This window comes from Peromyscus eremicus, chromosome 1 (genome assembly GCF_949786415.1).
Source record: "Peromyscus eremicus chromosome 1, PerEre_H2_v1, whole genome shotgun sequence".
Taxonomy (NCBI): Eukaryota; Metazoa; Chordata; class Mammalia; order Rodentia; family Cricetidae; genus Peromyscus; species Peromyscus eremicus.
In genome coordinates, this window is record NC_081416.1 from 108,175,012 (window position 1) to 108,188,200 (window position 13,189).

The 13,189-nt window shown below is 38.5% G+C and overlaps 1 protein-coding gene across 5 annotated transcripts in view; it reads right to left on the reverse strand.

The window, feature by feature from the left end:
* Dlg2 (discs large MAGUK scaffold protein 2) overlaps positions 1-13,189 on the reverse strand; it is an 857,262-nt gene that overhangs the window by 452,746 nt on the left and 391,327 nt on the right. For all 5 annotated transcript variants that reach the window (XM_059271442.1, XM_059271434.1, XM_059271427.1 and 2 more), the window contains exon 6: positions 11,059-11,195. In XM_059271442.1, the coding sequence (XP_059127425.1) occupies positions 11,059-11,195 (137 nt within the window). The remainder of the gene's footprint in view (positions 1-11,058; positions 11,196-13,189) is intronic.

Consider the following 13,189-nt stretch of genomic DNA (forward strand, 5'->3'; position numbering starts at 1 on the left):
CAAATGTATCACATTTCTGTAAGTATCACCAGCAATGCATTCCTCTTTATTTTTTTAAAGAGAAGCCTATATCAAGTGTTATTATAACTTCATGGCAGGAACACCACACTGGATGTGTGCAGTATTTATTTTTAATGTAATGAAACCAGAAAGACATCATCAATGGATAAATGGATATAAGTGTTCAAAAAGTATAATTTAAGATTAGTTTGGGATACACAGAGAGGTATAAGCTATCCTGAGCAACAGACAAAACTTTGACTCATAGAAACAAAAATATCTATAATGAGGTTTAACTTACAAATTACACACAATCAGTTAACTTCAAAAGATTAATAAATAATAATACAATAAGGCAATTATAATAAAATTATCAGCCTCACTATCCTGCACTCTTATTAAATAAAATAAGGGGCAATAAAATGCACTCATGGTGACGTTGTGGCCGTCTGTTTGATAATTGAGGTGTGAATGAAGTGATTAACAAGTAGATTGCACAAAGCTACAAGAGGATTCTGTGGAAGGAGATGAGTCATGTTACAGGTTGGCTGGAGACTGAGGCTTTGTGCTTTCATGTACTGTTCAGAAAACCAGAGCTATAATGAGGGAGACTGTAATACACATCCTCTCTCCCGTGGACTTTAGTTATACATGATTTGTAGTACTATTTTTTTCTTTATATGCTGATAATCACAGTCATGAAGCAGCTATACACAGCCCCAAATAAATGTAGGCATGATCCTACTTTACATACACTAACTTCTTGCAACCATCCTTATGTCTTCTGTAAGATAAACATAAAATAAAATAATGTAAGTTATCTAATAGGTTATTGTGATACTTCATTGTTTTAGTGTTACTGGTCTGATAAGTGACAGGGACAGAATCAAAAGCCCCAGGGATCGTCCTCTAACAAGCAACTTCACTGTGTCTTCAGCTTCCAGGTCTTTGCTTCAACCAACCCACACTCCAACAAGGTGCAGTTTGTGGAATGGATAATAAGGGAGTAGAACTGTGCACAGGAAGTGAATGTGGAGGAGCCAGATATGGCAAACACAGTTCATGATAGCAGACCTTAATTATATAGGAATAATGAAAATAGTAGGGCTAACATTTATGTAATATTCTCTGTCACATATTTGGAGAACACACACACACACACACACACACACACACACACACGCACATATATACATACATATTTAGATTCCTTTTTGTTTTATGGATTTGAGTGTTTTGCCTAAATGTATTTGTGTGCATCACATGCATGACTGGTGCCCAGGGAAATCAGAAGAGGACATTGGATCCCCTGGAACTGGAGTTACAGAGTAGCTGCCATGTGGGAAATGAACCCAAGTCCTCTGCAAGAACAGAAAGTGATCTTAATGACTGATCCTTCAAAGGTATACAGCAAATGGAAGGAGATTTAGTATATCTCACTGTCCTTTGAAGAACATTAGTTTTGATGATTCATTTATTTTAAGGCAGTCCAGCTTTGACTAAAGAAAGTGATCATGCACAGCAGTAGAAAATACATATGGAAATGACGTTTTCTCTAAAAACTTGGCTGCCCAAGTTAGGTACCTCTGAATGTTGTGATCACAGCCCTAGAAACCTCCAGATTGAGAAAACAAAAGAGGGGCAGATTTTTGGAGTTACAAAATGACAAGGGCAGTGAAGAGGACCGCATATGCTATGAACTAACTGGATCAGATTACAAGTGGCACCAATTTTTTTGTTTTGAGAAGGGCTTATTGTCTTTCTCCCCAGGGTGCAGAAATCATACAGCTTGTTTGATTACCAGTTGAAAAACAGATGGTCAATGATTATTAAATCCCACCTATTACTATCTTTAAGGTGGGAAGTAGATTTTAAAGATAGACTTCATACAACTAAGAAAATATTTAGACAAGAATGAGAAAATTTAAGTCAATGGCAGATGCTGGGGGGTGAGTGTGAAAAAGAGGATATTGGTTGAATAAGTGTTAGTTTAAGATAGTGGAAGCTTGGTTGGTTTTTATTTGGTGGCTGACATATTGAAGTACTGATATGAATTTTGGTCCTGGAACAGGCAGTTTATCATATTGGCAATAAAGAACACTCAGTAAGAGATCATGCATTTGAGGCTGGGCAGATGGCTGGGCTAGTGGTGGTAAAAATGCTTGACATGAGAGCCTGATGAACGGAGTCTGGATCTCTAGAACTCAGGTAAAACTGGACACAAGAGTTCAAGCCTCTGAAATCTCAGAAGGTACTACAGGCAGATAGGGACAGACACAGGAGACCAGAAGTGTGGGGTCCAGATAGAGTGTCTTACACAGTGGCAAAGAGAACCCATCTCAAACAAGGTGAAAAGACAAGGAACAGTTCCTGAAGATTGTCTTCTGGTGTCCACATGCATGCCATTGCAAGAGCATGCCTGAACAGACACACACACACACACACACACACACACACACACACACACACACACACACGGCCATTGGGTTTCTTTTCACATGGACTAAAATATGAGCTCTTTGTCTTGGTGTTTCCCAGCTCTGTTACTTTGGAAAACCTATTTAACCTTCTAAGCTTCAATTTTGTACTCTGTAAAATAGGAATGGCACCAGTCACTGTCTCGAAGGGCTTTTGTAGTATATACTGGCCTATGGCAAGTGGCAGGACATTAAAATACTTAAAGTTGGTTCTTAACCTTGCCACTGTTTATTGTCATCATCCACCTCGCTTCCCAGGAAACTGGATTTCTTGGCACAATTTTCTTGCTGATCATTTTTCTGTAAACATCTGTGAACTGATGAATTTAATTAGGGTTCTTCTGATGAGGCTTCTGTGTGGTCTTTAAAAAACAAAAACAAAAACAAAAACAAAAACCTGGACCAAAAAGCATCCTTTTGTGCTGAAGTCTTCAAAATTGTTTTTTACAAAGTGGGTTTGTTTGGGTTAATTATGTGTGTTCACTGTGCTATGGACTCTCAACATAAAGGGCCTACAGCTGGAGATGATCGTATGCAGAGAGAAGAGACATTGCATTGATTGGTTAGCTGTTCCTGTCATGGTGTTTCATTGTCTTTTGATTTTTTTTTCTTTTAATTTTGTATCAAGTATTTGACTATTATGATGAACACTGACCAACTGGCCTGGATTCAGGGAAAGAGATGATGTATGTTTGAGTAAGATGCTGTCTGTGGGAAGCATTCCACGGAGGGAACATATGTGCAGCCTTGCCTCATGCTGGCAACACTAAGGAGGACTGAGGAGACCCAAGACTGAGAAGCTGGAGGTAAGATGACTCATTGGCTCAAAAGATGAGGTGGCCTGGATTGGGGCATCATATGCAGGGTGGCAAACCAGGTGAAGAAGGAAGAAGGAGGTGCTGGGGACCCACAGGAAGGGAACCTAGCCAGTTTTGTGGAAAATCAAATACGTGGAAGCCAGTATCTACACCCAGTGTAACAGTGGGAGGTTGGAGGGTAGGAGAGGCAATAGTGAACAGGATTCTGTGATGCAGGCTCTGAATACTTGACTTGATTTGCATGCAGGACTATTCATGTCTGGGGGACAGGTAAGGGCAATGATTAGTGACAGAGGTCTACCTAGAAAGAAAGTACAAGGAAATGTGTGACCCACAAACACTGGAGAATAATCCTAAACTCTATTGCTAGTTTTAAAAAGGAGATGAAGTGGTTGGTTATTAGATCATGAAATAAATTAAGAAGATCAATCCAATGCAGTAATATCAATGATAGGAAAATAAAAATGCATAACCTCAGGAAAAGCAGAACTTCTACAGCATATTGAAATAAACTGTTGATGATAAAATTTCCTCTGAAATAAGAAATCGTAATAAATAGTGAATATGTGGATATGGTTATGTTTGGATAATCAGTATTTTCTTGGTTTTAATGTTTTCAACAATGGATATGTATTAGTGTTTTTATAACAAGATTAACTTCACTTGGGCAAAACAAAAACAAAGACTTAAAGAAGAATGGAAAGGGGTGGAACATAAAGCAACCTGAGGAGTCAGGTGAAACCGAATGACAAAGAGGGAGGGCTGTGTCTCATGTGCAATTTAAATTGATTAGAAACGTGGCTAAATCTGGGTGTATTTTAGGACTGGAGGACCTGCTCAGTTCTAGCTGTGTTTTGTATGGTATTACTTTTTTGAAAGGATTCATGATGAAGTACATTTATAAATCACAGTGTTGAAGCTTACATGTTTCTCAGGTGCTTTGGAGAGTGATCAGGTTGGTTTCAGCTTTCAGTTTCATGATTAAGAGCCGCCTAATACCTTTACTAGGAATTCCACGTGTCAAATGAAGATAATGATTGTGTTTATTTTGGTGGGCTTGTGTTTATGAGGAAAGACTGAATGATACCATGAGCTAGCAGAAACCCTGTATAAAGGAAATGCTAACCAAATAATCAAAGTCAGGCATTTAGGTACCACTGAGCCTGCTGCTGGAAATAGCTTCTTCCTGGTTGAGACTGCTGTCACCCCCTCCTGTGCTCAATGCTTACTCCTGCAATATCTCTTCCTACCTTTAACTGCCTTAATATTTTCAAGGAGAATGACAAAATCGTATTCATTTTTTTTTTTGCATTCCCCCACATGAAGCATTATAAGCACTTGGTACTTAATGAGGGTTGAAATAAGCTAAATATGCTGCAAAAGAATGATTGTGCCATGTCCAAAGGGATCAAAAGTCCATGTTTTATTGAAAGAGTGGGGCAGCTGTGCTGAGTTTCTGTTTTCTATTTCTGCTAATTAGAGAGGTAGAGAAGAGGCCTGAAGGTTGTTCCAGCAATGGCACACACTTATTGGATGCTTGGTTTGTGCCAGGTAGGATATAAGGAGGAAAACATCAAACAGAAAGAGAGCCCAGGGTCACCTCCGCTTATAATGCACAATCAAAGCTCCAGCTGGATGAATTTCCTTCTCCATTAATCATACATTTCTTAATCCTTCCTTCTATAAAAAGAGAAAGAATAGAACATGGGAGTGGTATTTTGATTGACTGAAGCTTCCTCCATAACACTGGTCACCAAATGCAGAGGGCAATGTGAAGCTCAGGGTAATTCATGAGGTACAAGAGGAAATTTCATTAATATTTATCATATTTATGTTTATTCCTTGTGTAGAATTTACTAACATAGTGTCCTGGTTAGTTATTTTGTTAACTTGATACAAACTAGAGTCATTTGAGAAGAAGAAACCTCAAATGAGAAAATACCCCTACTAGATTGGCCTGGGCATTTGTGAGCAAGTCTATGGGGTACTTTCTTGATTAATGATTAATGCAGGAGGACCCAGCCCACTGGGAGTGGCAGTCATCTTTGGGCCTGTGGTCCTGGATGATATAATAAAGTAGGTAGAGACAAGCCACAAGGAGCAAGCTAGTCAGAAGCACTCCTCCACAGCCTCTGCTTCTGTTCCTGCCCTCAGTTTCCCGCCATGTTCCACTTTCCCCTGGGATGGAGTGCGACATGAGAGTTGCAGGAAAGCTGTAAGATGAAATAAACCCTTTCCTCCCTAAGTTGTTTTAGGTCCTGAAATAGCAGCAGAAATCATAATTAAAACATATATATGCCATTTAAACATATCTGAATCCATTAGAGGCAACTTCTTGTTGCTTTCCTAGTTGGGTAGGCTAGTAAAATAGCTTTAGGCCTAGGCATATAGCTCAGTGGTGCAAATACTTGACTTTTATATACAAAGCCCTGTGTTCAATCCTTACCACCATAAAACAAACAAGGAAACGAATTAATAGTTAATTTTTATAAAACTAGGAAGTAGTATATGGAGAGGCTAAAACTATTAGCAGTGATAGATCAGTGCTTGAATTTTGAAGGACACCAGACTACTGAAGTAGGATACAGTAGCTTAGTGGTAGAGTAGTTGCATCGTATCCACAGGCCTTGGTCAAATCCCCAGGACTACAAATAACAATTATGATATTTTTGAATAGCATATGTTAACTGTAGAGAAAGGTACATAAACAAGGTTAATACCCTGTTTATAAGCAAAATAAAAAGAAATCAACAGGAAAGATTTAATCCTTGAATAAACTAAACCAATGCAGTTTTGTTGACTTATAATTTATTGCATTTGAGATAAACTAGAAGAGAGCCCAAGTAGCAATTATCCAGATTTTTCTTGCTTTTGAAAGTGCTTCTAACTGTAGCGGACAGAATGTGAGGGGTGAACTACTCCAGATGCCTTCCAGGTGGCTGCAGGAGATTACTCAGTAATAGCACTGCTCTGCAATGTGACCACCAGCACCAGGGCTACCCTCAGGAAAGCAGTGACATCAGAGGAGATGGCTCCTGTAGTATTAGGTCAAAGTCATGTTGGTCCTTGCCTAGGTCCATGAGAGAATCATTTGGAAACTAAAACCCAAATGAATATGACTCCTACCTCAAGGTTCTGATTTGCATATTTGGGATTGATTAAGGATGGGGTATTCATCATGTTCAAAAGCCAACCATGAGATTCTAGGGTACAAATGGGACTGAGAACCAGAGGCATCAAATAATCTGGTGAAGGGAGTTGGACTTCAGGCCGTCACTCCGTAGGTCTTCATCTAATCTCACAATTGGCTAGTTACACACTATTGGGAATTCTCTGAACTCCAACTGAGAGTAGTGTGGCAAGTGCCCTGACTACCTCCTAAGGGCAAGCATAAGGAGTATGTGAGTTTCTCTATGCACGGTTTTAGCTGTGGAAATATGGAAGTGGCATGCTGGTGGAAGACTAAGTTCATGGTCTTATGTAAGGTGGACTCCCACCACCTGTGAATGTCCTGTTTCTCATTCAGATAATTTCAATATATTTGTATTGTCTTTGATATGATACCTTTTGTTATTGATGTTTGAATAAAACCAGACAGCCACCAAAAGTTAATCGGTTTAAGTCCTCACAACCAGTAATTACTCAGAAAAACAGTATTGTTCCTTGTCCCGTTCCCCTAACCCGTTTGCTGTCTTTACTTCATCCTTAGCTTAAGAATAAAACTAAGGGGCTCTTACTCATAACATATCCCAGAGTATGCTCCACTGAACTCTAGTTGTAACTGTTTTATAAGTATCATTTTAGCAAAAGTATTCCATGATAAAAGGTTGAAGATTATAGAGTAAATGAAAACATTGCCTTATTAGAGAACTTCACAGATCTTTAATATGCTTTTTATATGTTCATTGAGGAGCCACAGTAGGGTCACACACACGTTTCAGAATTTCTGAACCTATACTGGTTTTAGATTCCTTTAAAATAACAAAGGGACAAGACTAGCATTTAAAAACATACTGGGAAATGCCAATCTAAGGTAACGATACTATGGTAAAGAGACCCCCCCAAAAAAAAAAAACCAAAAAAAACCAAAACCAAAACAAACCAAAACAAAACAAAACAAAAAAAAACCACAGATGTACTTGGCTTGCCTAAAGTGATTTGGTAGAATTAGTGGGTGTGCCTGTGACTAGACAGAGTTCTGCAGAGTCTGGTCCCAGCATTTTCCCACTTGACTTCAATGCCTTTGTCATCCTTCCCTCCGTTTACTACTTCCCTTTTAAGGAAGAAGATGAATTCATTCTCTGCAAAAGTGTATAAATTCTCTTACTGACATTTTTTTCCTTTAAATGTCAAGCAGAGGTTATAAGGGGGAAAGTGTAAGATTTTAAACCTTAAATTATAACATGACAAGGAGCTTGACAACCAACAACTAATGTTACTGCTGTAAAAATGATAAATGATCCCAGATTTAGTCTCTGGTATTATACAGAAAAGATAAAAACGATCACATTTCTATAAAATATTTGGCTCCGAGGAGCATCTTGCTAAGGCTTAAGAAGAAACAGTGTATGGAAATATATAAAAGATTTTTTTTTTTTAGAAAGAAGAAGCCAAAACTTCAATGTTGCCAACTTTTGACCATCTGTCTCAAGATATTCAAGTAATCCCTTCACTTAGACTTTACCAGTAGTTACCAGTATTATCCACAAACATCTGTCACTGGCATTCAACTGAACAGACAAAAGAATCTAATAATTGTAGCAAAAGACATTAAAAAATATTAAATGAAGAAACACAATCTATACCAAGTATTTGGGTGACGACCATGAAACATGAGTGTGGCGGGCCGTATCACCTCATTTTAGACACTGGAGACTTGTTGCAAAGGGGACAGTAGAATTCTTACTTTAGCATAATTTGTGCAAAGCTCAGATCTTCAAAAGTGGAGAAGAAAATAGGAAGGAACCTAAAGTTATTTTAAGTGAAATTCATTCATAAAGAGTATAAATGAATGTGTGATAACATCTACTTCAAAAATGAGAAAAGAATGTGTCAAACATCTTAAAAGACTGGGTAGTGAAAATATGGCAATACAAACTTGTAGATATATATGAAAGAGGGACTAATCCTTGCCATTCTATAGGGAGGACTATGAGTAAAGGGAGAAAATTATAGAAAATAAATTTCAATGTAATGAGAAAAAAATATACAATGGTGGTTAGAATCTGGTAGGTATTTTTGGGCAAGTATTAAATTCTCCACTCTTAGGGGCCGCTATCAAAAGTGAAATATCACTTCACACAGTTGCCATTCTGTGAGATTCTGAGGTTCCAAACAAAGATGACATTTAAGATTTAAATTCTGAAACTTAAAAACTTCCTGGCAAGGAAATGCGCATTCTGTATTCTATGAATCAGGAGATGCCCAACATGCAGTCATCATAGCTGTGAAGCCAAAGGTGGTATTATTAAGACTATACTTGCTTCCAGTGGGACAAGGGATGAGAGGGGGATCTGTGGTTGGTATGTAAAATGAATGAAAAATTTCTTAAATTAAAAAAGAATAAGCCGGGCGGCGGTGGTGGTGCACGCCTTTAATCCCAGCACTCAGGAGGCAGAGGCAGGTGGATCTTTGTGAGTTCAAGGCCAAGCCTGGTCTACAGAGCAAGATCCAGGAAAGGCACAAAACTACACAGAGAAACCCTGTCTCAAAAAACAACAAAACAAAACAAACAAATAAGAAAGAATAAATGTCATTAAGTTTTAGTAGATTATTATTTTCTATTGTACCAAGAATTTTAAAAAGTAAATAAATTTACGCTCTTGCAAGGCTGTAGTCTCACTTAGGGGATTGGAGACTTATAGAATTGTGGCCATGTAGCCACAAAAGTCTAAGAAAATGAATAGGAGTTTAATATAAACTAATTTTTATTTGTTGCCATTCTCAGGATTTTGCTAAGCAAGCTCTTCGATTGAACCATAGCCCAACATGGAGTTTCTTTTTGGGGCCAGTACTTAAAACACTCTGAGTGGATAACATATTGGGGGATGTTTTCCTGAGGACTGAAAGAAGGAATGAGGATAAACAGCTTCAGAAAGAATGGCATATTTAGAGAAAAATGTGCAGTGTGCTGCAGCTGGTAAGTCACAGAGTCTAAGTCATGTGCACTTCCTTTTGGGGGAGAAACAGGAAGAGCAGGAAAAATAGATATTATTAGTAGGGGCTAACCAGAGTGACGGGAGAACAGTAACAGATATTTTGGGGGCTGAAGTAAAATAATTGGTGTTCAGGGTAGCTTTACTAATTTTTTTGTTTGTTTATTGTTTCTAACTCAGGGTCAGTTTTTTTTTTCTTTCAGAATAATGTAAAGTGAGCCATTTTCTCTCATTCCCAGATTCTGCTTGCTAGTTGCCTCGGAAGCACTAATTATGGTTTTCCTTATATAGGACAGAAGCGACCTATCATTGTTGAAGGTTCATTTTCTTAAAACCATTCATTCCTTAGAACTTAAAACAGTGAAGAATTATGTCATAGCTATTTTTGAAATCATGTTATTTACAATGAATATAAAAATTATCATGGAAAAATACCATAGCATCTGAAAATTTCTTTTGGGTGTAGAGGCCATTTTGCTTAGATTTTGAAAGTAAGTCTACAGATTTAGGCATGACTTGAAGAAATCAGCAGACAGATCTAGCATAATTTCATAATAGCATCAGGTGAAGGAATGCTGGAAAAGTTACATCTAAACTTTTGTATGTCAAAGGTGAAGCCTTTCCCAAGGCAACCATTACTTGAAAATGAAAGTTTCGGCTTCATTTTCAATGTAGACTGTGTAGAAGATGGTTTCACACTTTATTCTAATGTCAATATTTCAAGTAATAAAATTTATATTATGGACAAAAGTTATTCATATCTCAAGTGCCTAAATAATTTTTTTGGTTGAAAAGGCAACATGACAAGATCAACTTTTATTTTCAAGGCATACAAAGAAATCAGTTTCATAGCTTCTTGAGAATGAAAATAACAATGACTTTAGACAGTCAAGAAGCTGGAAACTCTGAGTTGCAAGTTTGATATTGATATCTTTCCTTCTTGTTTTCTTTTTCTTTTCTTTACTTTCTTCACCAAGTTAGGAAACCATTGCTCATGAAAACCAATTCATTTGAGAACAGGCTAAAGAGATGAGAGGCATAATTATCTCCTTAATGAGAAAATGCATTTATCCTTCCCAATAGTCCTTCCCGTGATGCAGTAGCTCATGGAGTCCCCATCATGTTGCACTGTGAAGTCTGCCTGCTTTTCCTTTTCCATCTTTATATCTTGGTTTCTTTTAGATACTGAACAAATGTCTGAGCATGCTTTTCCATTCTTTCTCTGAAGCTCCTGTTTCCTTTCTTCAGCACCGCTGGCTGCTGACCTCCATTGCTGCACAGGTATGTACTGAAGGTTAAATGTGTCAAAGGCGGGGCCCTAATCTGACAACACTGCTAGCCAAGGAGAAGAAAAAAGAACGCATCTGTCAGGAAAAGCCCATTGAAAGGGCCTGTGAGATACAATCATGTGGTGGCCATCTGCAAACCTGGAGGAGTGCCTTCCTAGAAATGAAATAACAGTGTTTGGAATTCTGAGGAAATATATTTCTGCTGTTTAAGCCATCTAGCCTAGAGTATTTTGTTATGGCTTTCCAAACTAAGACAGTCACACAGTGAGAAAGAAGAACCTTATACATCTGTGCCGGGTTTTGCTGGGACCACACTCACCATTAGTAGTCTGTCTCCTACTTGCAACCTTCCATCCTTCTGTGCAGCTCCACCATCTATAATTTTGGTTACATAAATGCTGTTGTCTCCAGGAATGTGCTGGTTCCCCACGCCTCCAGCAATACTGAAGCCTAAACCTAGGGGGAAAGAACAGAAAATGAAAAGCAAATGCAATTAGCTCCGTAACAACATCTGAAAATATTTTTAACTGGTTCATTTTTTTTTTCTAATAAATGGCAGCAAGGATTCTATTGAAATCAACTTTGGTATCTAAATATTTGAAGGGCTTATAGATTTGTGCTACTGAAGAAAGATCATTTAGTCAATCATGTGTGAATTTCAATTTTGTTCTATTTGAAGACTGGGCCCCTAACCACTACTGTCTTCCAATGAATGAGTTCCCGATAAGTAACCAGTCAGAACAAGGATGCAGCAAAGGATACCGTTCTTATCCCCTCTGAGGTAAGAACTGTATTTTTGTGTTGAGGCAGGAGAAACACAGGTGCAGTTGTTGACTATACAGAGCCCAGGGCTCATCTTCATGGTCATTGCTACTCTAGCACAGGAAGGAGATGCTTCCACTAATGTACTGGAAAAATCTCTTGATTCATGTCTTTCTTTGTTCTATGACTATAAACTCCATGAACCTACTTTCTCCTTGAAACATGGAATTTGGGGTAACCTAAATCTGTGTTCCCAGGCTGTTGTCATACATACTTGACTACAGAATAAACCATTTCTTATCCCCTTTGAGGTGATATATATATATATATATATATATACATATATATATATATATATATATATATATGTTGAATCAGGAGGAACACAGGTGCAGTCCTTGATTGTATGGAGCCCAGGGCTCATCTTCATGTTCACTGTTATTCTATCAAAGAAAGAAGAACCACAACCATTTTGGGGGGCAACTGGACACTCTTGATTGACATTTCAGGATGAAAATTATAGTTAGAAGGGTGTCATCTAGACTGAGACTGAAACACTGGATATTTCTATGTCACTATTTCAGAAAGCTGATAAAAAATGATGAAAGATGCTCTTTTTACATTTCTTTTTTGGCCATGTTGTCATATTTTAAAAATTCCTGTCCCCTAGTGTTATTACTAACTGTTAGGTTTCAAACCTGGCACAAATGAGTAAGGTGCCTATGTGACATATCACTGCCGACGCTGACCCAGGTTCCCCCTGCATCCCCCAGTCCCTACCTGTTACAAGGTCCTCCTGGCTGGCATACCCTGCCCCCTATCCTAAACTTCTCCAGCCCAGGGACTGGGCTGCCCTTCCCCTAGCTGCCCTTCCCTATATAATCCAGCCACTTTGGTTTCCCCTCTTCCTTTTGGACTCCCTGGCTGCTGCACCTGGTCCCCCTCTCTCCCCTCACCCCACATGCTCAGGGTCATGTCCACTCTGGACAGATATCTCTGCCTCTGGCTCTGTTCTCCCTTTCATCTGAAATAAACTTCCTCCTCCACCACACCTAGGAAAAGTTATGGCCTTCCTTGTTATTTCTGTTTTCATTCACTAACTGATAATGAAGCTATTGACAAAAAATGTGAATCACTTCTGTGTAAGGCCTTATGAGCAAAAGTTCCCAGAAAAAAAGCTGAATCTTTGGACAGGACCTTCAGTGACTGTGGAGGGATTTGGAATGATTCAAATCTGAAGCCAAAATACCTTGAGTCCTCTTTAGCCCTCTCAATAGCCATTTATCGTCTTCCTCTGAACCTTACCTGACAGCTCTGTGACCATTAGGTGAACCATTTGGGATGTAGAAACAGACACTTGCTTTTGCTTGGTATGTGGTAACTTAGCAGACCACTATCTTATAGCAACTCCGAAGCTAAGAGGGTCATCAGATTGCACCTGAGGACTACGACAGAACTTTCCTGCTTTGCTGTAACCCACTTCCCCATGCTTCTACCAATGTATTTGAAAAGGTCTTGATTTCTGACTTTCTTTGTTCTGTTAAAAAAATCCATGAAATTGCTTCCATGTTGGGACAGAGAATTTGGGATAACCTAAGTCTGTGTTCCTAGGCCATGGTCACTCATACTTGGCTACAGAACAAACAAACCATTTATCATCTCTTTTGAGGTGAGAGTTGTATTTTTGT